The sequence below is a fragment of the Triplophysa dalaica genome, chromosome 23 (genome assembly GCF_015846415.1).
Source record: "Triplophysa dalaica isolate WHDGS20190420 chromosome 23, ASM1584641v1, whole genome shotgun sequence".
Lineage (NCBI taxonomy): Eukaryota > Metazoa > Chordata > Actinopteri > Cypriniformes > Nemacheilidae > Triplophysa > Triplophysa dalaica.
In genome coordinates, this window is record NC_079564.1 from 8,833,112 (window position 1) to 8,860,138 (window position 27,027).

The 27,027-nt window shown below is 37.4% G+C and overlaps 4 protein-coding genes and 1 non-coding gene across 5 annotated transcripts; 1 reads left to right on the forward strand and 4 right to left on the reverse strand.

Annotated features, from left to right (window-relative positions):
- Positions 1-243: 243 nt before the first annotated feature.
- LOC130412850 (uncharacterized) lies at positions 244-12,201 on the reverse strand. The gene is made up of 18 exons (XM_056737630.1): positions 12,175-12,201; positions 11,909-11,982; positions 11,410-11,802; positions 10,894-11,205; positions 10,536-10,799; positions 10,286-10,394; positions 10,093-10,153; positions 9,721-9,938; positions 4,549-4,562; positions 4,225-4,306; positions 3,356-3,453; positions 2,870-3,277; positions 2,378-2,701; positions 1,968-2,231; positions 1,735-1,828; positions 1,592-1,634; positions 1,236-1,469; positions 244-1,034 (listed from the first exon to the last, which is right to left on the reverse strand). The coding sequence occupies exons 2-18, from the start codon at positions 11,970-11,972 to the stop codon at positions 993-995; spliced, it is 3,024 nt and encodes a 1,007-aa protein (XP_056593608.1). The 5' UTR covers positions 11,973-11,982; positions 12,175-12,201; the 3' UTR covers positions 244-992.
- Positions 12,202-12,540: 339 nt separating this feature from the next.
- fen1 (flap structure-specific endonuclease 1) lies at positions 12,541-15,863 on the reverse strand. Its single transcript, XM_056738083.1, has 12 exons — positions 15,734-15,863; positions 15,396-15,505; positions 15,132-15,234; positions 14,925-15,027; positions 14,781-14,844; positions 14,582-14,691; positions 14,312-14,448; positions 14,139-14,205; positions 13,901-14,032; positions 13,261-13,412; positions 13,041-13,155; positions 12,541-12,758 (listed from the first exon to the last, which is right to left on the reverse strand). Exons 2-12 carry the CDS (start codon positions 15,475-15,477, stop codon positions 12,681-12,683), a joined length of 1,143 nt encoding a protein of 380 aa, XP_056594061.1. The 5' UTR covers positions 15,478-15,505; positions 15,734-15,863; the 3' UTR covers positions 12,541-12,680.
- Positions 15,864-15,986: 123 nt separating this feature from the next.
- Positions 15,987-22,663, forward strand: tm9sf1 (transmembrane 9 superfamily member 1). The gene is made up of 9 exons (XM_056738082.1): positions 15,987-16,366; positions 17,083-17,303; positions 17,473-17,604; positions 18,192-18,314; positions 18,491-18,834; positions 19,933-20,087; positions 20,249-20,434; positions 21,097-21,370; positions 21,507-22,663. The coding sequence occupies exons 2-9, from the start codon at positions 17,091-17,093 to the stop codon at positions 21,898-21,900; spliced, it is 1,821 nt and encodes a 606-aa protein (XP_056594060.1). The 5' UTR covers positions 15,987-16,366; positions 17,083-17,090; the 3' UTR covers positions 21,901-22,663.
- A 710-nt stretch (positions 22,664-23,373) lies between these two features.
- nanog (nanog homeobox) lies at positions 23,374-26,442 on the reverse strand. The gene is made up of 5 exons (XM_056738664.1): positions 26,333-26,442; positions 25,822-26,243; positions 24,900-25,261; positions 24,701-24,820; positions 23,374-24,454 (listed from the first exon to the last, which is right to left on the reverse strand). Exons 2-5 carry the CDS (start codon positions 26,177-26,179, stop codon positions 24,107-24,109), a joined length of 1,188 nt encoding a protein of 395 aa, XP_056594642.1. The 5' UTR covers positions 26,180-26,243; positions 26,333-26,442; the 3' UTR covers positions 23,374-24,106.
- LOC130413712 (small Cajal body-specific RNA 11) lies at positions 24,524-24,654 on the reverse strand. The gene has a single exon (XR_008905527.1). It is a non-coding gene; the product is annotated as a small Cajal body-specific RNA 11 (non-coding RNA).
- Positions 26,443-27,027: the final 585 nt, after the last annotated feature.

The window sequence follows — 27,027 nt, forward strand, 5'->3', positions numbered from 1 at the left end:
AAGACAAGAAAATATACTGTCAAACCTGATAAGTTCAGATAACTCAAACCAATTTGATATGCTTTCCCTTGTAAAACCAGCTCAAAATCATCAACTGCATTATTTATGCTGCAATGCATGCTGGGTAGAGCGTACAAATCTCATCCCAGAGTACATTGAGGCATAAACTGTTGATCTCTGTGTGACACACAAGTTAAAAATTTTTATTTTTTAAGAACATATGCAATGGCTGTGACGCAGGTATGGCAGAAAAATACATCTCTGATTTCACTTTATTCATGTTTCCTTTGGCAAAAGTACATGTTTTACAAACAGGGGATTAAAAAAAACTATCAAAAATAATTCTCATAAAAAACTATCACTAAGATACAGGATGATTTCACAGAAAGAATATGTATTTGCTTTATCAATTAAGGTAGATGGACAGCAACAGTATTTCTACCTGCTACCACTTTTATCCAGAGCAACTTACTATTAAGGAGGCATTAAATAAGTCATTTAACGAAATAAACTGCCCACTAATGAAATGGCCCTTGGAAGATCTAGCGAGCCCAACGGTAGCCGTTTCACTTGCATTTAAAAGCATGCAAAAATGCACAAACACATACAGTACATAAGATATTAATAAACATAAAAATACTAAAATAAACGGGTCATTGTTCATAGAATTATCCTACTGTAGGCCTGCACAAAAAACTATATCTTTTTCAAGTTGTGTTTCGCTTTAATGTTTACTTATTCTTTATAAGGTTTACCATGCTGTGAAAACCATTTTTTGTACAATCGACGTTGCTCACCAAGAAGTACAAAAAAAAATTTCACACATTTATACATTTTGATATTATTACTCGAACGCTGAAATGACAACATTGAGCTCAAATCAACAGTTTAAAATAACAGTAAGTAAAAATGAATCGTCCAAAACTTCATAAGTGTACATTTGAAAGTTTTTGCTTATATGACTAATATTGTCCTCACAAACCAAGACGTAGTCACCCAATATCTCCATTCCACCTTCCCTGCTGCCGAAATTTCTAGAATGTATAAAATAATAATTTGCAATATACCAAAATTTCATAATTATTCATGACATAAGCTCAACATTTATTTGAGCTAAATATACACCAAAACATTGATACTACTTCAGAATGTTTGTGAAAGTTCTTATCGCTCCAGGCATATGTACAATGTGATAAAGAATTCATTCAGTGACATAAACATCACTTTGTCTTGACCTGAGCGTAGAGGTCCTCCTGTTTCTGGTCACTGTTTAATTTTCTCTTTGATCTTTGAATCTCAGCATACTCTGTCTCAGGGTCTTTTCTGGTCACGTTGTCTGTGTGGAGTTCGGAGAAGTCAATCTCTCCATAATGGATCTCATCCGTCTCGTCCTCAGTCACCTCAGTTTTTATGGTCATCTCAACAGCATTGTTAGAATAGATCTCCATGTCTTTATTTTTAACTTCAGTCTGAGGAGAAAATCAGGTGAAAATTGATCAACATTTATATTTAAAAGATCAGAAAACAATTAATGTTCGTAACGTTTATTGTAAAAATCTTCATAGAAATTATAACTACTGTGAACACTCACCTCATCTCTTCCTTTGATGTTGGTCTGACTGGACGCTCTTGTCCTATTAGAGAATACAATCTTAATGTATTTGTTTTGCTAACATAAGCCTATAACATCAAAAGGAATCACAACGAAGACAAAAAATATATTCAGTCAAGTACCTCACGCAATAAACAAATCCTGCAGAAAGCACAAGTAAAGTCAGAAGTCCTTCTGTACAGCCATAAATCACAGATTTAGAGGATCCATTGTGCTCTGAAACACAACAGGGATACATTCAGTTTACAACAAAGATGCTTCATAAATGACTGAGAACATAAATGTGAATTCCGTTAAATATCTTAATCTATAAAAGTAACTTTCTGTAGGTTAAATAATTTTTATTAAATATCACCTTTTATTATGAGCTGGATCTCTTTTGACGTCTGGTTGCCAAATATATTCTGTGCTGTGCAGGAATACCATCCTGTATTATTATGAGTAACAATGAGGGTAATATTATTCTTCCAGGCTAGACGTGTCTCCTGTCCACGTTTGTACCAGGTGTAGCTAATGTTTTTTGAATGACTGGCTTTGGTTTTGCAGGTCAAAGTCACATTAGTGCCCACAGAGACTGAAGCAGATGGTTCAACACTGATAGATGTCTTTTTTGGAGGAACTTGGTGGAGAAAGCAAACATGACAGACATTAAATGATGAGACTTGAAAAGTGTTTAACTCCACTGATATCAAACATAACCCCATATTTGACAACAAAAGGGTAATATAACAAATTCATAATTCATAACGGTTTAAATTGTCTTACACTGAACTCGTAGCGTTATGGTGCTTTCCACAGTTGTGTCTTTAGAGATGTGTGTTGAATATGTTACAGTGCAGGAGATGTTCTTCTTGTGATCCGTGTATGAAGCATTGAAGTTCATTGTGGAAATCACAGATTGAGTTTTATCAGGTTTCTCTTGTAACTGTGTTGTGATGTTTGCAGATGTGGGAATGTGAGACCAGGATAATGTAGGAGGATTTTTAGGGCAGGGAGCTTCAGCAGAACACCTCAGACTGACTGAAGTCCCCTCCAGCACATGTTTTGTCACATCTGGAGTGAAACTGAGTTCAGGAGGATCTGGTGAATCTGCGGGGAGAATAATTGTAGATAAGTTTTGTCTGATTTATGGGATGTTGCAGAGGGAATGTTTTACGTAAACATCGGCACATTTTGAAGTGTGTTTTTGTTAAGCATACCTAAAAAATGTTTTATTTAAGTAAGCAAACAGATAGTCTGTTCAGTGTTGGCATTTACCCGTAACACTGATCCTCACTGTCTTGCTTGAATCACTTGAATCAGCTGAATTGGTGTTAAATGTTCCTCTGAACACATTTGGCTCCATTTGCAGTCTGAAGTAATAAACGTCTGAATGATTCATCATGATGTTATAGAAGACAGTGGTGCAGTTTCTCTCAGTCAGGTTTCCAATCATCTCTATGTGACTGAATCCTTGAATAATCTTTGAAAATTCACTGCTGTTAAACACTACCAAACTATTTTCTCGAACAAAGTGTGGAGACTTCATCAGCCAAATTCCATGAATCTGTTTTGTGTTCTTCAGTTTATCATCGAAATCAGGCACATCAAATGTGCAGGGTATCTGTACACAAGATCCTGTGAGAGCTGTTACTGTGTGTGGAAGTACAGCTGAATACACATCAGCTGAAACAAAAAAACACCAAATAATCATATTGCTACCTGCTAATGCTTAATGCATGATTTATAGACAGACCGACAAACCTGAATGAGTGTGTAGTAACACTCTGATGAGGATAATAAAGAAAGTGATCCGAATTCTTGCCATTTGGATTCTTATCAATGGCACTGAAATGAATTTACTGGAACAAATACCAAAAATAAAAGAATCACATCACACTTCATCAAAACACAACACAGACTATACTTCTGTAACTTCACATTGACACCTCATTGTACAACCAGATGCTATATAGCAAGCACAATTTGTCATCACAGTTAAAAAAAGAAACTATTTTTAAGTACCTTCCAAAAAAATTAAACCACCTTCCTCTGTGGGAAATTCACTTATCAGTGCTGACTTCATGCAACAACTTCACAGCTAACTACACAGCTAAAAAAAGGTTTTCCATCATAGTCCTAAAATTTGTGTGAATGTAGTCTGGTCAATTTAACTTAATAAAGCTAAAACAGTTTTGTTGAGGAATATTTCAAATAACTGAGCTAACCTGAAGGCATTAAGTTAAAGTTGCTGAAGCTGTTTTACTGTGTGTATACCTTGCGAAAGCATTTAACCCCTTTATTTTATTCACATTTTGTTATGTTCCTACAAAATGTTGTTACGTTTTGTTTGATTTTGGTCAAATCTACTCCATAAATGGTAATGAAAAATTAAAAGTAAAAAAATGTTAAAAGTTATAAATGTTGTCAGATAAATTACAGTGTTGAGCAACATCATGTATTTGACTTGACTCAGAGTCAGAGGGCTACTATAAATTTTACCCGCTTCCAGAAACCGAGAAAACCTTTTAAACTCAATAACTGTAAACTAAGTGATGTTGCAAAAATACAAAAAATAATAAGTACACAGTGTGGAAAAGAATAAGAGAGTTCAAAGTGTAAATGGCTCTTACCTCAAAGCAGTACAGTTTTGAGAACAAATGCAGAAGTGCTTACAGAATTCTTCCTTGTGACGTTCTGTGTCATACAGGAGGGCTGTAATAGTGGAAAAAGTGCTGCAATTTAGCCAACACGAAGAAAAGCAACAAACACACTACAAGAGTATATTTCAGACCTTGAAGAAACTGTTAATAAAGTAATAAAAATATAATTAATTGTTCAACAAGTTCCTACTCTAAAATACAACATATCAAAACCAACAATGACCAGCAACTGTAGCACATTTGCTAACAAATGGTTGGATATTTCGACTCAGCATTTTAAAAAAATGGACAAACCAACTGTTGAATTAAATTAGCCCAGCAGATGTGACCCAACAAGGGGTTGAAAAGGACCATTACTTTACTTCTTTACATAACCCAACGGTTGAGTTTGTCCACTTATTACCAAATACTGGACTGAAATTACTCAATAAATACGTTTTTAGACTAAAGTGATTGTGTAACTGGAACGACATGTCAACATTCACCTGCGAATCATTTGAAATTGTGTCATGAATTTGAGGGAAGAACCCAATTGCATGCAGCGGTAGTACGGGGAACAAAAATACTTTTATTATAAAATAAACACTAAACACTTTCTTGACACGAACACGAACACGAACACGAACACGAACCACACAGGTAGGTATGGAAGCAAATAAGAGACATAATGTTTTGAAATTTAACAGCCTATGAATACTTGATTTCGAATTATTTTACTTTGGAAACCATGTATCTGAATTTATTTGTTTCGAATTTACCTCTATGAAATTTAAATATGAAAATTCTTGATTTCCAATTTAAAAACCTGAATTTAATGTTCACAAATTCAGATACAAAAAAAATCAACTTACAGAATTTCAGATAAAATACATTCAGATTGATCAAATTTGATTGCTTCTTATTCAGACCTCAAATTTCAAGTTAATACTTTTCAAAGAAAACATGTCTAATTCGACTGCTCAAATTCAGATCGAAAAATTCAAGTTAAATGTTCACATGGTAACATCCGGGCTACCCAGGACAGGAAAAACAGTTGAGCCCAGAGCCCGTCTGCAATTGAACCGAACCATTGAACCGAACCATTGAACCGAACCATTGAACCGAACCGACGTCGGTTGAAAAATAATAATAATAATAGTTCCAAAAAATGATTAGCAACAACATACTTTTGTTCTGTAGAGTCTGATTGTACATAAACAGCAAACTTACCGGAGCGCCTTCGTTTTCCCTAGAAGTCATCTTCTTAACAGGTTTAATATCCGTGCCTTGGCCTCTTCTTGGATCATGACAGACAGTCAGGTTGTCGTTGTGTGATAGGCCGCTCGACGTCGGTTCATTGGTTCGGTTCAATGGTTCGGTTCAATGGTTCGGTTCAATTGCAGACGGGCTCTGGGCTCAACTGTTTTTCCTATCCTGGGTAGCCCGGATGTCACCATGTGAATATTTAACTTTAATTTTTCGATCTGAATTTGAGCAGTCGAATTAGACATATGTTTTATTTGAAAAGTATTAACTTGAAATTTGAGATCTGAATAAGAGCAATAAAATTTGATCAATCTGAATGTATTTTATCTGAAATTCTGTAAGTTGATTTTTTTTGTATCTGAATTTGTGAGCATTAAATTCAGGTTTTTAAATTGGAAATCAAGAATTTTCATATTTAAATTTCATAGAGGTAAATTCAAAACAAATAAATTCAGATACATGGTTTCCAAAGTAAAATAATTCAAAATCAAGTATTCATAGGCTGTTAAATTTCAAAACATTATGTCTCTTATTTGCTTCCATAGGTAGGTACAACAGCATCGAGAGAATTACAATATAATGAACTAGCACAGGACAAGAGACGAGAAGGCATTATATGGGGAGACTAACCAAGGAAAACTGACAAGAGGCAGGTGTGGGTAATGAAACACTCAGGGAAAGTTAACGAGGAAACGAGATGGCGGGAACAGAGACGAGGACCCGAGAGAGAGTATAGAAGACAGACAGGCCAAAAATCTCTCTCTGCATATAAAACCAAAGGCTCCGCCATGACTCCACCGCAAGACAAAGAATGAACATGACATGACGGCGGAATCATGACGAATTGTGTAAAAGTGACTAAACTTGTGCATCTGCTCATGAGACTTGCATCATTTTCTGCTTTAAGGTCTAAAACAAGGAACTGAACCTGATTTTTAAGATTTAAGCGGCTAGCTTTAGAAACAGCAAGAATGAACTGTGAAAAAAACGCGTACTTTTGCACGTTCCTTGACTTAAAGACAGAAGCTGAACAATAAAGAAACACGTGGCTGCACAAGCTGCATATAAAATTACTGCGGCACCATTATAGACTAAAAATGTCAACCTTCAGTGTGGTTAAGACGTAATCTGAGAGAAAACCTATGTTAGTCAAGTCACAAAACTGCACGTCAAACTTTCAGAATAAAACAGCTATTTTACCAAGTATCACACAAGCATTGGATAAAAGTTTCACAAAAATTCACAATTACCAAACTTGCAATAAACAGTATCTAATATTATTAAAAACACACTTGCATATGAGACCATCCAAGCAGTCGAATTGTACTTATCTGTACATTTAAAAAACGTGCTTATTTGTTACATGTGTATGATTGTGATGGAGAATAATCTTCATCTCCTTTCCTGGGTAAAGAACCATATTATCTGTATTTATGTTCTTCTAATCCTTTGACATAGGCTATCATGCATTTAATGAAATCAGAGACAACATAAGTGCCGTCAACCTGTGAATGTTTTTTCCGACCATGAAAAGAATATTGCAGAACTATTACTGACGATTTACTGTCTCGGGAGTTGATATGGTTTTCTGTCAATCAAGAGCTGTAGAAATTGCAAAAAGACTGTGGACTGATGAATGTTGCTCTAAATATGTCTGGCTCCATTTGCTCGCTGAGGTGGTAGACGACTGAATGATCCTTCGTGACATTATAGAAAATAGTGGTACATTCACTAAGATAACTAAGATTTCCAACCATCTCTATATGACCAAATCATTTTATGATAGATGGACTGCTGTTGAAAATCAAACCAGTCCTCTAATGTGTCGTCTTGCAACTACCAAATATCCTTTCTGTTTTATTTAATTTCTCTTCAAAAACAAACATGTTTTGAGTACAGTACATGGAAAGTGCTTAACTTGTTACTTGTCAATTCAGCATTATAAGTGTCTCTTGACAACAGAAAATAATTGTTTTATACATTTGTTAGACACCTTTCTTATGCAATTACAAACAATTGAATTAATGAATAATTTAAGAAATAAATAATCAGCATTATAATCCACACGGCTGCCAAACCTTTTTTCATCTTTATTGCCTATTTAGTTTTTTTTTTTTCAATCGAAAACAAAAAAATGCCCAAAATTTAAAATATTGTTAAAAACTTATAGCAGTGCAGTCTGTGGTTTTATACTGAGTGAGAACAACAAAAGTTTTCCTGATAGAACAATGAATATATTCTTCCTAACTAATTTGTCATGACTTGACATGACCTTTAGTATTGCAGTCATTTTTAAAATAAAGCAAATATCTGTGACGCCTAGCCAAAAGTATTCTTTATAGATATTCGTGCAGCATCATGTTTATAAGCAGTCTGTGGATATTTACTTAATCCTACTTCGATTTCTTGTTCCTGAAATTAAAATGTAACATTCATTCTTCTTGTTTATGCAAAAGAAGCTTGCATTTGGCTCCTCTGTTGTAAGCTAAATAAAAAAAGGTTTAAAATCTATTAGCCTATATTAAAACGTTATTAATAATGAAAATATACACTGTATAGCATGTTAAACTTCATGACGAATGACCCGTTTATTCTCATATTTTTCTTATGTTTGGTAATGTCATTTGTACTCTTATGAAAATAGACTGAGCTTCCTCCACCTAATGATGGTGTGAAACCACCCTTCATATAGGGATGTTTTTATGGTGGGCAGTGATATCATCTCATGCTATCTTTGAGATAAGTCTGTTTCATTTAAAAAAAATCTTAGTTTGTTTCTCATTCGTGTTATGTAAATAAAACTGTTATGATGATCATTGGTGTTTCAAGTTTACATTTAGACAGAATTTTCGGTTGCTGCTGACTCAAAAGAAATTTGACACACTTTTACTGATACTCATATTTTTATCAGTAGACTACAGCTGTCTTCCTGTGTGACTCGTTTAAGTTGAGAAAGACATATTTGGGAACTTCTGCTTTTGACAAACTCTGACTTATATGAGGTAAGAACACTTTCTGAAAGACTTTTTAACTCTTCTTCTTTAGGTCTTTTATCAGTTGAGCTCTATGCTCATGACAGAAATGTAGTGTGTGTTGTGTAGTGATGAATTATGAAGTAATTCTCTCCTATGTTGGTAAATTCTTTAATGTCTCTTATCTTGTCATAACTGTGTGTTTTGGTTTCCCCTGATGTGTATTCAGCTGTACTTCCACACACAGTAACAGCTCTCACAGGATCTTGTGTACCTATACCCAGCACATTTGATGTCTCTGGTTTTGATGATAAACTGAAGAACACAAAGCAGATTCGTGGAATTGGGGTGATTAAGTCACTTTTTGGTGGAGAAAAACGTTTGCTAGTGTTTAACATCAATACAGATGATTCAAGTGATTCAAGCAAGACTGTGCAGATCAATGTCATGGGAAAAGGCCAACACAGACTATCTGTTACCTTAAATTTTTATAAAAAATTAGGTATGCTTAACAAAAACAGACTTTAAATTTGTTAGATGTCCTCATGTTAAGGTAAAACATGACCTCTGCAACCTCCCATATTATCAGACAATTTTACCAACAAAACCAAGAATGTATGTGACTTTAAAACTGCATTTCTACATGGTTATTTTTAAAACTACAATTATTCCCCTCAGATTTACCACATCCTCCTGAACTCAGTTTCACTCCAAATGTGCCAAAACGTGTGAAAGAGGGGACTTCGTTCAGTTTGAGGTGTTCTGCTGAAGCCCCCAGCCCCAAAATCCTCCTACATTATCCTGGTCTCACATCTCCACATCTACCAACATCACAACACGGTTACAAGAGAAACCTGATAAAACTCAATCTGTGATTTCCACAATGACCTTCAATGCTTCATACACGGATCACAAGAGGAACATCTGAACTGTAACATATTCAACATTTGTATTTTGGTCACACGGTGTGTGTGTGCTGATTATATTAAACAATTCAGTTTGTGTACACAAACAAATCTCAGGCATTTAGACAAGCGCAATTTATTATAATCACAATTACAGTCTGTTCTCAAGACATTTATTGTATGATGTATATATAACAGTCAGCGATAAAACACTAAACACTTATAATTCTCAATGCTATAAAAACAAATTCAGTAAGATTAACTTTCCACAATCCCATTGCAGTACTAAACAAACAGACACTTCAAGCTGAAACATACACTTGCATGCTTATTTCAATCTTGACTAATCCTGGTTCATCTTTTTGCCTTGGTGACACACCTCAGCATATATGATCTCCTGACCTGAGCTTCTTTCAGTGTGGTTTTTGGTTCGGATGGTGGAGAAGTTAATCTCTCCGTAGTGAATTGTGTCACTATCATCATTTGTCATCTCAGGCGGCTCGCTTGACTCAAAAGCTCTGTTCATATAAATGGAACTGACCGGCTCATCTTTATTCTGTACCTAAAAAATAGGTTACAAGAACGTTATTGTACTTTTCAGTTTATGTAAATAACAACCCATTAACCTTCAATGGTAACAATTGCATGTGGGAGTTCGTGACATTTTCAATTAGAAATGGCAGAACTGTAATCTTCTAAACATTTTTAAAGCAAACCTGGTCTGAAAGGTCAGCTTCCCCGACGACAGGTTTATTTGATGCTTGTGTCCCTCGTTTTCTGTATTGAAATTGAGTTTAGAAATCCATATGACATGAACCACCACAAAAACATTTTGTGAATGTTGTAAAATTAAACTTGAAAGCAAAACAGAATCGCTACTGTAACATGATGGTCATGAGTTGTACAAACCTTATGAAAACCATTGCCTGAAGAGAAAACAGCAGAAAAGCTAAAGCGCCTCCGACACATCCTACGACCAAAGGAATGAAGGAATCTGATGACTCCACAATGAATCCGTCTTAAATTATTAGACAAAAAAGTTGATTTAGTCACAGTTCACTTTCTGTACACAATAACAATGCATCCGAATGCACATTGTGATTTTAGAAGCTCAAAAGCATTTCACAGCCTTTATCAAACAATTCCATACACCACTCACCTTCAACTATTAGCTGGATGTCTTCTGATGTCTGTGTACCGTGTTTGTTCTCTGCTCTGCAGAAGTAACACCCTTCATTGATCTTACTGACATTAAAGGTCATGTTCTCTCCAAATGCCAGAAGTTTCAGCTCTCCACGTTTGTACCATGTGTAGTTCATATCATAAGATGGATTTGCTTTACTTTTGCAGGTTAAAGTCACATTCGTGCCAACAGAGACAGAAGTATTTGGTTCGAGTTTGATACTTGTTTCTTTTGGAGGAACTTTAGGTACAAAATAAAGAGGGTTTTTCAAACAACAAAATAGTTGACATCTTAAAATAGAAAATGTTTATGAAAGAGAGAAAACTTCTCTTACACTGAACTTGTAGCTGTACGTTGTTTTCCACAGTTGTGTTATTAGAGATGTGTGTTGGATATGTTACAGTGCACGAGATGTTCTTCTTGTGATCCGTGTATGAAGCATTGAAGGTCATTGTGGAAATCACAGATTGAGTTTTATCAGGTTTCTCTTGTAACTGTGTTGTGATGTTGGCAGATGTGCGGATGTGAGACCAGGATAATGTAGGAGGATTTTTGGGGCAGGGAGCTTCAGCAGAACACCTCAGACTGACTGTAGTGCCCTCCATCACTGTTTCGACATCATTCAGTTCAGGAGGATTCGGTACATCTACAAAGCAAAAAGTACGAAAATACTGGTAAATAAAAGCAAACATAGAAATGCGTTTATTTTTTTCACTGTCATGAATTCAGTCGTTACAGTAATTTAATTTAATTGAATTCAGTGACAAATAAAACGTCCTTAAAACATTAACTGTACATTATTTACCCACTAAATTAACATTCACTAACATTTTTGCAATGTAAGGCTTACCTAAGACTGTAACGTTGACTGGACTCATGAATGTTGCTCTAAATATGCCTGGCTCCATTTCCACCCTGAAGTAGTAGATGTCTGAATGATTCTTCGTGACATTATAGAAAACAGTGGCGCATTCACGCCGACTAAGATTCCCAACCATCTCTATATGATTAAATCCTTTAATGATAGGTGGACTGCCATTCACAATCAAACCAGTCGTCTTTAGCCAACTACCATTGAAAATCAAACCAGTCACCTGATGTGTCGTCTTCAGCCAACTACCAAATATACTCTGTGTTCTCTCTAATTTGTTTTCAAAATCAGACACATTATATGTACAGGGTATCTGCACACAAGAACCACTCAATGCTGTCACGTTACTTAATTCAGCATTGAAAGTGTCTCCTGAGAAGAGAAATGAAAAAAAACACATAAGCAAGACAAAATGAGCTCTATAAGGTTTTAACGTCTGACGGTTTTCGGTTGTAGTCGGCATTAAAAACTGGCTCACCTGAAGTATTAGATAACACAAAAGATGTGCTGAACAGAAGAGCCATGCATGAGAAAATAGACATCTCAAATGTTCTGAACAGACAAACACAAACATTTTTGTTCCACCGCATTATATTCACGTGGTTGACACAAACTTAAATATAAATTTCAAGTAAAGCCTAGAACACATTTATAGTGATAGTTAAGATGTATTCAGTCAGATTAAAAACGTTTCAGTGATCAAAGGCAATCATATAATATATCAATCATATAATGAAATCTTACCTAGAGCAGTACAGACAGACTGTCAAAGCAGAAGTACTGCTACAACAGTGGTTCATTTGTAACGACCATAGGAATTGTTTTCAGACAGTAATTATGTGGGTATCACCTTTCAGAACTTCCCGTTCAACAAGCATAACAATGTGTTAACAAGTCAAAGACCATCTCTTATTCTTTAGAACAAAGCTTCAATTAAGTACATGCATAGAATACTTGTATTTTATTGCACTATCATTTGTAAACCTCCTTGTCAGCCCATGCTCTTGCTAGAGATCGAAGTTGATCTTTTAAAGTTTTATTAAACCCCACAAAAGGTATATTCAAAAGGAGTGCTTTAACAACACCAGGGCCCTATAAAACACAACAACATTTTCAACCATTAAATAATTCTTTATTTTAAGATAACAGCACACAGAAAACAGGGCATTTAAAACATTTCATGGATTCAAAGTCTGTTAAAACTTTCTGGGATAACGTTGTTAATGTGTTTTGTTCCTCAACATGAAATTTTATTTGCCCTTCTTGAATTTGCCTGGTGTAGCACTTGTCTTCTGTTTCTTCTTGGCAGAGCCCTTTTTTTCTGGCTCCTATGTGACAAGCAAAGCAGAAATATTAAAACATTATTATTGAGACGTCACAACAAGTTTTCCCAAAACAAGGAAAACTGAGTTCATTATGCACTATATTTCAAGGGTCGTATGATATAGCCAAGCAAATATGAGTTACCCTACACTTTAAGAAACTTAATAAGCTCATTGGAGAATTTTTTTGAACAACAAATTAAATGTACACATAATATCCAGTTGTTGCTCATGCATCATTGATCATCCCTCCCTAATCAACAACACACAAGTGATATTTCCTCATACCTTGCGTTTGGAGGAGATTGATCCAGTAACCGTGAAGAATGTGTCGAGTCTGCCCTGTGTGCTTCCTTGTCTGCTCTTCGTGATCTTCTTGCAGCCGTTGCGAATACGGTCTTCACTGAAGACACATGAACTTAAAGCTTTACCATCTCAGATTTCTTAGAGATTCTTCACACAAATCAGAGTTAAACAGAAACACCTTTCAGAACATCTTCATTTGTACCTGAACTGCTTCTCAGCACACATAAACTGAATCAGTCCATCCTCATCCGGTTCGTTCCACTTGAGCTCAACAGTACCGCAGTCCACAACCTCGGGTTCTAAGAAGAGATCTCGAGCCTCTTTATACAGCCACTCCTCTGGTGCTGGGTGCTTCTGCAGGACAATCAAAAGAACAACAATACGTTTTTCAAGACATTCTGACTTTTTAAAAGGAATAATGCTGCAGAAGAATGTCAAAGAAAATGTTAAATAGAAGAAGTATATATGCAAGTAGAAATTATCCAAAAAATAGGGACGACACATTCATAATTTTTTTTATTTTAGAACAATTATTGTAGGTCTTGATATTTTTATAGTTTAACTGGGACATGAAAATAAACTCCTTACTGTTTATTACAAATAAAGTTTAGTTGCACTAATAGAAACACTAAAATACAGTAATAAGAGCATAAAACAAGTAAACTACACTCTGGCCCTGCAGTGCATATTTTAGACACCCCACTGGTGCCCTCTAGAGGTCACCATTACACATGTTTGCGTTGATATGCGCTTCAAAGAGCATTAATCTGTATTATGGAATAACCATTAGAAAAATGAAATGGTCAAAATAGCAGCATTTAATCTATGAATTACAAACTTACATTTGGGTCGATGTTATCGAGAATCTCTTCAATAGAGCCGTGCTGTTTAATAAGGTCGATTGCTCTCTTGGGCCCGATTCCCTTTATAGTACCACAGTAGTCACATCCCAGCAGGATACATAGGTCAATAAACTAAAACATTTAATATAAAAACAATTGAAAGGAATATTAACGAATCAGGATATATTCTCAGACAGAATGTAGTACTGTAATGCTACAGAAGCAAATAAAGTCTCACCTGCTGGTGTGTCATATCCATTTCCTGCAGAATTCGACTGAAATGAAACTCCTGGATTGGAAGCTTTCTAAGATATGAAAAAGATCTTACATTTTAAGTCTGCTAGCATTCATGCAGCGCAAACTTATGTCTATAAGGGATCATTATAAGATTTAACAGCCACGCATTCATACTTTGCTTCACTGGCTGTTAAGTGCCTCAGCAGGACTGAGGTTCCAAATGTCAGACCGTCCATATCTTCCGTCGCTGTGGCGTACACCTTCCCTGTCTTCACCAGAGCAGCACAGCTAGCCTCAGCTTCACATGGAGCCTTGAAATAAAAAATCCCATTTTAGCCTTGTAGCTCCAACACATTTTTAAAGATTTACCAACGAGTATGTCACATTGACAGTGGTAATGAATGTAATAATATTCATCGGAAGGGCTCGAAGCATTTTCTGTACCTCGATGTACGGCACACCCATTAAAGTAAGCAGCCTCTTGCATTCCTCATTGTGCTGTTTGGTAACCTTCACTAGTCGCTTGCTAAACTTGTCAATGTTCTCTTGTTCACCTGTAAGAAAACAAATTAGCATTAGGGCAAGTATGTTACATTACAACCAACAGAATATGCGCTACAGGTCACTAAAATTCAGTCTATACCTGCTTCTTGTGCCTGAGCTAGAAGTTTCTCAGCCTCTGCTCGTCTCTCTCCTCTCTTCTCCAGCTGCAATGGGAAAAAAACTATTTAAAACCATATTTTGATCTCTCCCCATGATTTAAAGATGTGAAGAATCTCTGAAGCACCTCTCCTGACTTCAGCTGAGGAGGTTTACCATCAAACACGTAAACCGGCTTGATACCACTCTCCAGTATACGGATGGTCCTGTAGAACATGCCCATGAGGTGACTGGGGAGGAAGCGGGTAAATGTTTAATGTTATGAGGTAAATCTAAACACATTGTACTCGAACAGTTGTTATCAGTCAATAGGTAAACAGAGAACTATATATACCTAGTGGTCTCTCCATCTTCATTCTGCAAAACATTACCGTCCTGTCTGACCGCGATCAAGAATTGATACATGCACATGGATGCATCAATGGCAATCTTCCGTCCTGTATAAATATCGAAATACATGAGGAAATCATAGCGGATTTCAAAGTCCAATAAAAACATGCTTATAGTCATATTCTACATCAAAGTCAAAGATAATGACACGATTTAAAGGGCATGTCTTGTTAAAATACACAATTTACAGACAACGGCTTAACGTTACCAAAGAAGTTCTTCATGTCTTGCTCCTTGATAGCTGAAGGCGCGTGATCTGCAATGAGCTTTGCAAGTCCGTGAATTCCCATAGTGATGAATTCTTCGACCTCAAGAAATCTAAAAAAAATAAAACAATAATTAAGCATTCATGCAGTTAAATAGTTACTTAACAAGAGTCGTTGAGTGAGATCAAATTATGTGACTAGGACGAACCGTTATGAGCCAGTATAAATAACGAAGAAAAGCTAACGTTAGTATATCTGCAAACAAAGCTTCTTTGACGTCTCAACGTAGCTTATCGACACGTCAAATGTCTATAAAAACTAAGATATAAAGAGAACTTACCAATGAAAATGTGCTTGTTTTTGTTTCAGTCACACAGTCCCACAAGCTACCGCGAGGAATATTACTTATTTCGCGCGAAATTCATACCCAGGCATTAATAGTCAAAATCAGCACAGCGCCGCTTAGCGACGATCGAATCGATTTCTCCCGATTGTTTGGTTTGGCCTTCCAGGGGAGAAAATGGCAAACTCGTCTCCATCGAACGGATGCGATTAGTTTGGACTGGAGAGACACATCGACGAGAGCGAGTAACCGACAAGGCTTCTTACGTTCATCGCGACTTTTAACTGATGCTAAAGGTTTACTTTAATCGACCCCAAATCTAAAGATGTGAATTAAATACAGGAAAAGAGCACGGTAAATTAGACGCAGGTGTTACGTTGTAAGCCCCGCCCACACCGGAAAAGTCCGAATGAGAGTATTTTTATTTGTAAGGTGACGTGGATTCGTCTGTAGTGCTGCTGCTCGCGACCGTTCAGCCGTTTTATCGCGTAAACTAACGATCGGGCTTTTCACTCTCCGCATATTTCACAGCAATGTCCAGAGATGATATTACATATAGGCGCGTGTTGATGACTGGATTTTGAAAAGAAAGAAGCGGTTCTGAGGAATCTTGGAAAGCAACTGTAAAAGGTTTGGTGCATTTGTCAAACGCGGAAGTGTTCAGAATATTTTAGCAAAGACGAAAATTGTTGATAATGCTTTAGATGCAAAAATACACAGACTGTTAGATTATCTTCCTGTGTGTTTATAACTGAGAAATCTCTATTGAATTTTCGTATCAGAATATTTAACCTGTCAAAACTGACATGACATATTTAAGGGGAAACCATTTAAAAAGTGATGCAATTCGGGAGACTGCAAAAGATCTGTTTTAGCTTCAATCATTTGATGTACTATTGTACATTTATTGTACAATATTTACTATTGTACAATAGTACACATGATGTACTATTGTAGTTCATTTACAATGATTGTGAACGTTACATGTCTCTGCTGTCAAGGCTGTCGTTATGGATTCAAATGTTAATTTGGGCATATGAATGTATCAGATAAAGTGTGTATGAAGTCACCAATTCTTTAAGTAAGCAACTGCTAACGTTACCTTCTTTGAAACGATCCTGTGATGGGATAAATCACTATTTTAAAGCACTAAATTCAATGTAGAGCTTCAGTTAATGTGGAAGTACAATAAATAATATTAAATGCTGTTTTGAATAGAGTATAGTGTGCCACACCGCAGTCTCTTGCTTTAAAGCCCCTATGAGCCATTTATAATAATTAGGCAAATTCTGGTTTTTGTAAAAGTTTGCTTAGTTGACTTACAGTCTTTATTCACCCACTGGCAGGTGTTGTCATGACAGCAAGATTGGAATGTATGGGCCTGCTCGTTGCATGTCGACCCATGAGGCTCTGTGTGCTGGTTCTGTGTCTGTTGCCTCACTTTGGATGGGCGGTTAGTTACAACAAAGGAGATCCAGTGATCCTGTATGTTAACAAAGTTGGTCCATATCACAACCCCCAGGAAACCTATCACTATTACACACTCCCCGTCTGTAGACCTAAAGAGGTGAGTGGGTGCTTCAAGGTTATAAGGTTTTTATAATAAATTGAGGGTTTGTTTTTACCAGTGGTGGTTAGGTCACTAATAGAGTGACTTAATTTATGACCCGTGTTGTGTAATTGTGGTGTATAGGTTGTTGAGGTAAATATATTTATGATATTTGATATGTTTGCAGGTGCGTCATAAGTCTTTGAGTTTGGGAGAGGTGTTAGATGGAGACCGTATGGCTGAGTCTCTTTACAAAATCCGCTTCAAGGAAAACTCTGAGAGACAGACGCTGTGCCAGCTCAGTCTTTCTGAGAAAGAGGTAATGTTTTCAAAAGGCGTACAATTATAAAATGCATCCAAGGCTGTAAAACGTCATGTACACACTCAGTTAGGATATGCAGTTTGCACATACAGTTTTAATATGCTGGATTTGGGAAACAGTGTAGTTTCTTTGGGCCACAAAATTAAAGGGATAGTTCACCCAAAAATGAAAATCCTGTCATCATTTTCTCACCCGCGGATAATTTTTTTTCTTCTGCTGAACACAATGGAAGTTAGTTGAAAGAATGTAACCAGACAGATCTCATCCCCCATTTACTCCCATAGTATTTGTTTTCCCTACTATGGCAGTAAATGGGGGTTGATCTGTTTCGTTACTGACATTCTTACAAATATCTTCAATTTTGGGTGAACTATCCCTTCTTTTCGGTGTCTAGGATACCTCTTCTTCCAAAGATAGATCCAACTTTAAACATGTCTAAACCAGCTAGTCGAGGTTTTCTGGTTTGAAAATGACAGTGATGGGTGTGTTAGAGCAGGCTTGTGTGGAGCCAGACTCTGTGATGTTGTGGACAATGATGACAAGAAGCAATAATTATTATTTTTTATACATATTTGAAACTACAGGTGGACCTGTTGCGAGAGGCGGTGGAGGAGCTGTATTACTTTGAGTTTGTCCTAGATGACATTCCCATCTGGGGTTTTGTGGGGTACATGGAAGAAAGTGGATTCCTGCCTCATAGTCATAAGGTCTTTTACTTTACATTGTAACACACATTTACACAAACATATTTTTTGGCTCTTTTTGGTCTCGAACAGTATTTCACCAAACCATACTGTGGTAAGATGTCATTAATCAATTAATTAATTAACACTGTCAAAATTAGTGAAATGTGATCTCCACTAATTCACTGTTTTCATATCAGGTGGGATTATGGACCCACTTAGACTTCAACATAGAGTACAACGGCGACTCTGTGATCTTTGCCAACGTGTCTGTGAAGGATGTGAAGCCTGTGCCATTGGAAGAAGGAGGGGTCGGCCACAGTGCTGGGGGCAGTCTGTCGGTCACCCACACCTACAGCGTGCACTGGTTTGAGAGCACGTTGCCCCACTCGCGCAGAGCGGAGCGTCTTAGAGACTATTCCTTCTTTCCCAAGACTCTGGAGATCCACTGGCTGTCCATCATCAACTCACTGGTGCTGGTGGTGCTACTGCTGGGCTTTGTCATCATCATCCTCATGAGGGTGCTGAAGAATGACTTTGCCAGGTAAGGAGGAGAAGAAATTACATTTTGGAGGGTCATTGTGTGTCGGACGTTTTATAAGATGTGGCTGTATTAACTGACATGAATGGAAAGACAAAGTATAGAATCGAAAAATATATTAAACGCATTTCCATGTGCAATATGGGTTGTGTTCTTCCTTTGTTGTATCTTATTTGACTCAAATGTAATGTTTATAAAAAAAATTAAACCTTTTTTTTATAGGAAATCTGAATAACTACGAAGCATCCAAATATACATATGTTGCATATTAACCTGAATTATTTACATTTAGTAACATTTACTATATTTGTACTACATTTTAAATTAGTTTCATTCCAGATTGGAGACACGCCTCATTGAACACAATGACTCTGTAACTGCAAACTAAACCAAAAAAAACTTTTTACAAAGTTAAAATGACCAAAACTGGTTTCTCATGATCTAATGCTTTACTATATAACATCAGTGTTAATGTAACTGTCTATTCAGTTGAGTCATTGTTTCTTAAAAGGTTGTGTCTGGTTTCACATTCAAATCTTCAGACAGAAGACAGGTCATGTGCTTATTGTCTTGATGTCGGCAGTGTGTAAGAAGGCTGCGTTCCATTTACAGAGAACCAGTTCCATATGCTTTATTATGTATTCTGCTGTATACCTGGTAAACAAAAAACACCTAATTAAATTGTCATTGAGATGAATTGAAATCTAAAAGAAATGGGACATGTTTATGGCGCATTCAACTAGCAGCCAAGGGAGTATGTTTGTGTTGGTCAACCATTAAATTTGTTTCTGTTGTTCCCTGATAAACAACCGTACACAGAAAACTTGCTAGTAGATAGTGACTTCATCTAATGGCTTTTATGGCTGTATGAAGGATGCTGCATCAGACTCCCCGCTCTTAATTCAATTTGCAAACTGTTTTCCTTGAGCTAGGTAATGGACACTTAAGGATTGCTGTGCAATGAATCCGTAGACTCTTTATGACTTATATAACTGTTGGTCACATTATTTATGAACTTTATAAGGGAAGCAGAGCGAAATATGATTCTAAGATTGCAATGGGATCATTAATGAATGGCTGATTAGATATTTGTTTCTGCAGGTATAATGTGGAGGAGGATGGGGCTTGTGATGATCTGGATCAGGGAGATAACGGATGGAAAATCATCCACACGGATGTCTTTCGCTTCCCACCGTGCAAGAGCCTTCTGTGTGCCGTTTTAGGGGTCGGGGCGCAGTTTCTGACACTGGCCACAGGTGACATGCTGCATTATAGAAAGACTTTGAAAGAATTTGTGTTATTTTACTGGCAGCTTTTAGGCTCATAAAAAGAGTGAGAGCGATTTTAGAACCGTGTACTTGTGATATGATCTTTAGATAAATCCTAATGCTTTGATTTTATTTCCTGGTTGCTTTAGGAATCATTGTCCTGGCACTTCTGGGGATGTTTAATGTCCATCGTCACGGTTCCATAAACTCCGCAGCGATTGTACTGTACGCTCTGACCAGCTGTGTATCGGGTTACTGCTCCTGCAGCTTTTACACACAGATTCAGGGTCAGCGTTGGGTCTGGAACATTATTCTCACGTCTGCACTTTTCTCTGGTGAGACACATCAATCTTTGTGGATAGTGTATCTGTATAAATGCAGTATATCATCTATATGGACCAGAGGCGGACAGTAATGAAGTCTTTTTACTCCACTACAGTTTTTTTTTAAATATTGTTTTATATTATTGTAGTGTAGTGTATTGTAGTAATTGCAGTGTTTTTTTTTTAATAAAAGAAAAATCAAAGATTTTTTTTTTAAGTAAACTGTAAATACACTCTGATAATGTACAAATACTGGAAAAATGTACTTGAGTGAAAATACTTCACTATTCTCCACATCTAAAATGTACTGAATAGCCATCTACCTACTATATTTAGTAGCACTTTGCAGTAGTAGTATGCTGTATGCAAAGTGAGTAGGCCTACATTTAACTAGAGCAACTAATAACTAGAGTAGAGCACACTGTGTGGGATTCTGTATCCCACAATGCAATTCATCCGACTTGACCTGTTTCCAGGGTGACAGAAGCAATATCAGACAATTTTTTACTGTATTCTTTTCACACACAGCTTTTAAAAACAGTATACAACTTCTGTATAGAAAGCTAGAATATGTTAAGATTTTATTCCAAATAACTTCTGCAATAGTTACAGTTCCTGTGTATTGAAAACAGACCAAGTAAACCGATTTTTTTCTCACCCTTTCTCTCTCCCAGCCCCTCTCTTCTTAACCTGGAGTGTTGTGAATTCCGTTCATTGGTGGAGTGGATCAACCCAGGCCCTGCCTGCCACCACCGTGCTTCTGCTGTTAGGTGCCTGGTTGCTGGTGGGCTTCCCACTCACCGTCATCGGTGGAATCGTCGGAAAGAACAAAGCAGGCAACTTCCAGGCGCCGTGTCGCACGCGCAACATCCCCCGTCAGATCCCCCAGCAGCCCTGGTACAAACACACGGCCGTGCACATGGCCATCGGAGGGTTCCTGCCTTTCAGGTGAGCAGTGAATTTAGACATTTGGTTAACTTTTTTTAATTCAGAATTATTTTAGTATTTCATTTTTTAATTCAGAATTATTTTTAATCGTATGATGATGGTCTGATAGTATGATGTTGATGTGTCCCCTTCACAGTGCCATATCGGTAGAACTGTACTACATCTTTGCCACCGTTTGGGGCCGTGAACACTACACGCTGTACGGTATCCTGCTCTGTGTCTTTGCTATTTTGCTCTCCGTGGGTGCCTGCATCTCCGTAGCCCTCACCTACTTCCTGCTCTCAGGCGAAGACTACCGCTGGTGGTGGCGAAGCATCCTGAGCACCGGATCCACCGGCATCTTTATATTTGTTTACTCTCTCTTCTACTACCACAATCGCTCCAACATGAGCGGCCTTGTACAGAGCGTGGAATTCTTCGGATATTCTTTGCTCACTGCATTTGTTTTCTCTCTCATGCTGGGGACGGTCTCGTTCTGGGCCTCTCTGGCTTTCATCCGTTACATTTACCGTAGCCTTAAGATGGACTAAAGAGGGACGCTGACTACTTCCTGTCAAGACGCCCAAAGGGGGCGGAGTGAGACTCGTGGACCAGATCCTCACAGAACCCTGCATGAGCAGATTTTGTGTTGCAGAATTATGTTAAACTGTTGCCAACTTTCAGAGGTGTAGGGAACTGATGAAAACTGACAAAAGATTAATTTAATATTTTGTTTTGCTCACCAACACCCTGATACTTAAAATGCACATTGGTACATAGTTGCTAGATGATATGCATATCAAATACGAATGTATTTGAGAGCCATTTAAATTTGCTGAACAGGAAATTGTTGCATACTTCATATAGGTTGCCTCAAGTATCCAAGCCCAAAAAGTTGCGTTTTAGATTTTGTTAATGTAGTGCATTTAAAATATGATTAAAATGATTAAATGTTAAACTCACATGATGAGGGGAATGGACATAGAGGCTGTCATATCTATATATTGTTCACATGACCATGAAGGAGATAAAGCACTTATATGCAAGCGAGTTAAGTGAGAATGAATAAAGGTGGATATATATGGTTATGAACAGAGTAAAGAGAGGCATGTGTTGTATTGTGTGCAGTATACACATATTTGACCAAAATATTTGTTTTAGAATAAAAGGGCCTGAAGAAATGAAGAATGGGTTAAGGAAGCAATATGATGCTGGAGTCGCCATCAAACTGTGTTCTGTTGAAATGTAAATATACAATGTTTTCAATAAAGTCACTTTTATTATGGTAAAATGAATAAATGCAGGGAAAACTAACTATAAGTCTATTGTCTGAATGAAAATTGAAACCTTATGCGAAATGAGAGCTTGCGATATATGGAATTATATACATGTATAACAATATACACATTAAATTAAAAGGACCGATCACACAAAAATATAAATGTTATTTACTCACCCTTGACTGGAGTTGTTCCAAATCTGTATAATCTGTAATAATTCTAATGAACAATGAAAAATATATTTGGAAGAATGTTTGTAACCAAACAGTTCTTGTCTACCATGGTAATAAAAAAACTGCTTTTTAAAATGTCTTTGAACAAAATAATTTTGAAGAATGTAGGAAAGTAAACTGTTCTGGGGTACTTTTGGAAACCATTGTAATTTTTCCTACTATGGTATTCAATGGTGGCCCGAAAATTGTTTAGTTACTAGCATTCTTTCAAATATCCTTGATTAGAAGAATGAAGACATTTTTACAGTAACAATTTCAAGGTGAGTAAATGACAGAATTTATATTTTTAGATGAACGGTCCTTTTAGATGCTCAAAATACACACCAGTTAAAACTCTGAAGATCATACTTGAAAATAAAAGCTAAGGAAATTTCATGGATAACATTAATTCCTATTAAAAGTGAATTCTCTTAGAAGAGAGAACCATCATTCCTTAACTTTCTTGGGTATTCATCACCATGAGAGCCTGTAGTTTTACCTGAAATGAATTACTTGACAAAGTTAACCAAAAGCGGTTTGGGCATTTTGCCTAAAATTTAATGTCAAAAATCCATATACCTAAGACTGGTTACAATAATATCTGCATTTAGAGTACACCAAATTGAGCAAATTTAAGACAAAACATTTATTACTCAACCCAACATCAACATCGAACAAGAGATTTTTTGTGTGGTCAAGAGAACTTGTGCAAGCACAAGCCAAGGGTGGCAAATACAACTTGATTGTTCTATTAGTTTAAACCAGGTATAGGTGAGCAAGCATTTCATAAGCAAATACACAAATGTAATGATCCACATACATGAAGCGGTGAAATAAAGACCCAAATGCAGAACAAACAGTGCGGTATACAGACAACCTCCAGTACACATTAGATATACAGCAGTGACTTGGATACAAATTCATGGAAATTTCAACATTTTGTCCTGGCCAAACTAAAAAAAAAAAAAAAAAATCATGCATAGGCACCTGGAAGAGCACGGAAGAGATATTAAATACTCTGAAACGGTACAATGAAGTTATAAAAATAGATCTTCGGTATAAAACATGCTGGGATTAAAAAGGCGACTTTACACGTTATCAAAAAAACCTGAGACCACCATTTTACAACATCGCTGCTAAATAAAAACCGTACAGGCAACAGTTTGCTCAAAAATATTTACACGTACGGTCGACACCAAAGGCTGTGTGGCTCAGACTAAATATATATATACACAAGCAGCCGGACCATCAGGCAAAGTCATTCCTTATGTTGACCACTGGGTGGCGCTAGGCATGGATGGCATTCGAGTAGGACTGCTTCCTTTAACCTCAGTTTCGCTGACATCACCAGTGACGTTTGCATGAAGGCTAAGGTTGACGCTGGCATCGACACGGGCCTGCATGTAGTTAGTAGGGTTGGGGAACTCGTAGTGCATCACAGCTGGGGGCAGAGGCCAGTTTCCCGGTGGTCTCGCAGTGGCCTGAGGAGGAGAACGTGGCTTTGGATAGCTGGGGTAGAATGGTGTTTGTGGAGGACTCCTCTTGAATAAAGACTCTCTCAGTTGAGGATTGCTGTAGAGGTCTTGGTTTGGTACAGGGTTGTCACCCTGGGACTAAAGAAAGATACGGATTGTGAGAATGATTATAAGTAGTACAAGAAAGAAACGTGGTAAAGTTGTCAAATTGTATCATCGTGCCTTTAAGACATTATCTAAACTAAAGAAATGCCTCCTTTATAGATGATAAATTGCTCTTTGTCCACACTGATAAGTTTCCATCACTAACAAGACAGAGCAAGCAACAGTGTGGACGTAACCACAGTAGACCAAGAGATGATGTCATACATGGAAGACGCTCACCTGAGATGATGGTGCTGGTGTGTTAGGAGCACCATTGATAACGTATCTCTCAGTCATCCAACTGCTATCTCTCTGATGCCTTTTGAGCTTCATCCTGCGATTCTGAAACCAGGTTTTCACCTTTGAAAAGAATGAAAGGGTTAGACGCAACAACTGAGGAAGTATGCACCAGATATTTCAACAAATCCATTTGACCAACCTGTTTGTATGTAAGCCCTGTTGTCCCTGCAAGAGTTTTCATCTCCGCAGGTGTGAGATACCTCTGGACATTGAACCTGTGGATGAGAGCACTCATCTGCGCCTCCGAGAAAGCAGCCCGGGTCTTGCGGGGCTGGGCCGCTGGTCGTCCCGCAGGTGTGGCTGCTGGAAGCACCGGAGGCAAGCCATCAACCCCCAGGTTCAGAACCACTGGTTCTTCGGTCGCCACGGAGAGAGCGTTTGAGATGAGCTCGCTGCCGTCTGGACTGCCACCGTCAGATTCATATTCCCGGTCTTTCCAGGAAGGGAGGTTCAGATTGGTCAGCGCAGACCCCTCTCGACTGCTTCCGGAGCTCCAAGAATCTACACATATCGGAACAGAAATAAGTCACACACATGGAGTCCACATGCCTACCTGTTGGAAAAAACAGCATATGCTGGTTTGGTACGTTTTGATGCTTGTTTAAAGTGATCATGTGCGGGGCCCATAGCTGGTTAAACCAGCATCTAAAACATACCTAACCTAGCATATGCGTTTTTATTCCCAAAATTGCTTTGAGCGAAATAATTGCTGCTTGTATACACATTTAAACAATCACATTTTAGATGTGCAAGATATGGATCCTACGGTTACTGTAATGCTTAGCCTTGTAAAACCAAATTTAAACCCACCAGACTAATTTGGTCACCTATTTGTAATTGTAGACATTCGATGGATGTTGATGGATATAAAATGGTCTGTTCTTCATGTATTAAACTTTACTTTGTTTGCAATTTTCTACTTATTCATCACAGACTACTTTTTGTGATCAGGTTAAAAGCGCATACCCAAGTTTCAAACAACAAGACATTTTGTTATCAGGGAGTACGCAAACACTCATTTGTTTGGCGTTTAGTTAATACTTGTGGATAAGAGGAGATACCTGGAGTATGAGCCTCGGAGTCGCTGGGTGTATCGCTCTCAGCCTGCTCAGCATCTTTGGCTTTGGAGTCAAGCTCGGTCTTATTATACGTGATGAGGAGTCGTCCGTTCTGCGTGTTGGCCGGGTAGTGACCGTAGTTATTAACGTTGGCGTTTTCTGGGCTCCAGGGCGGCGATTGCTGTGCGGCTTGAGTGGAGTAAAAACTCCCGGTGACCCCACCGGTGTGAGTATAAGCGGCCTCTGCCCAGCTCAGATTCGGGTGGCCGTGCTCAGACGCTTGCGGGTACATGAGTCCGTACGCGTAAGCGTGATAAGACGGGTTGAAATTGTAACTCAATGGCATTTTCCAATCCGCCATCTCCTCGTTTGATGCGTCTGATAAGCGCGGAGCAAAAAGTGCAGAGACCAGGAGTCCCTAAAAACTGGTTACGTTCACCCGATGACAAAAACACGAAACTCAGTTACCCTTGAAATCAGTTGCGTACCATAGATGTCTCCTCCTCATACTCACCTTAAGAATCCCGTGATCTGACCTAAACACTGCGCTTAAAGAAGCTGACTTATAAAGCCAGGTGAGTGGGCGTGACATGGGTGGAGCTGAGAGTAGACGCTCGAACCAACCACGTGCAACTTCTGAAAGGTACCACACCCACTTTTCACATTTACCTGAAAAAGGTCACTTTCTTTTAAGGTTTAAAAGTTTTTTTTGTGTGTGTTTTTTAAAGAAAATAAATGTGTCTTAAAATAAACATCATTTTGATTTAAGTTTTAAAAAGTTGCATATTTTCTAACACAGATTAAGCCATTGTTGCATGCCTTAGTTCAATTATAACATGTAAATAGTTTTTATGACAATGCCTTAGAAAATAGCATATAGACACCAGTGTGTATGCTTTAAGATATGTCAGTGCAAGTTGTTTTTAAGACAGCTGAATCATGCATCGTGAAACCAGGCCAAAGCTTTTAAAGCAAGTAATATTTAAGTAATACAATAACAATATTCAACATAAATCATGCATATATGAGGAAATATATTTTAAATTCTATGTGCACAAAAATAACATATGAATACAATACATATATAGTTTGATAACAGATTGTCAATTTTTATATGATTGTAACATAAAACCACATTTTAAAACCTGTTTAACTGTCGAATATCCCTTTTATCTATTGTCTTTCTTGATTTCAGATTAGCACGGTTAA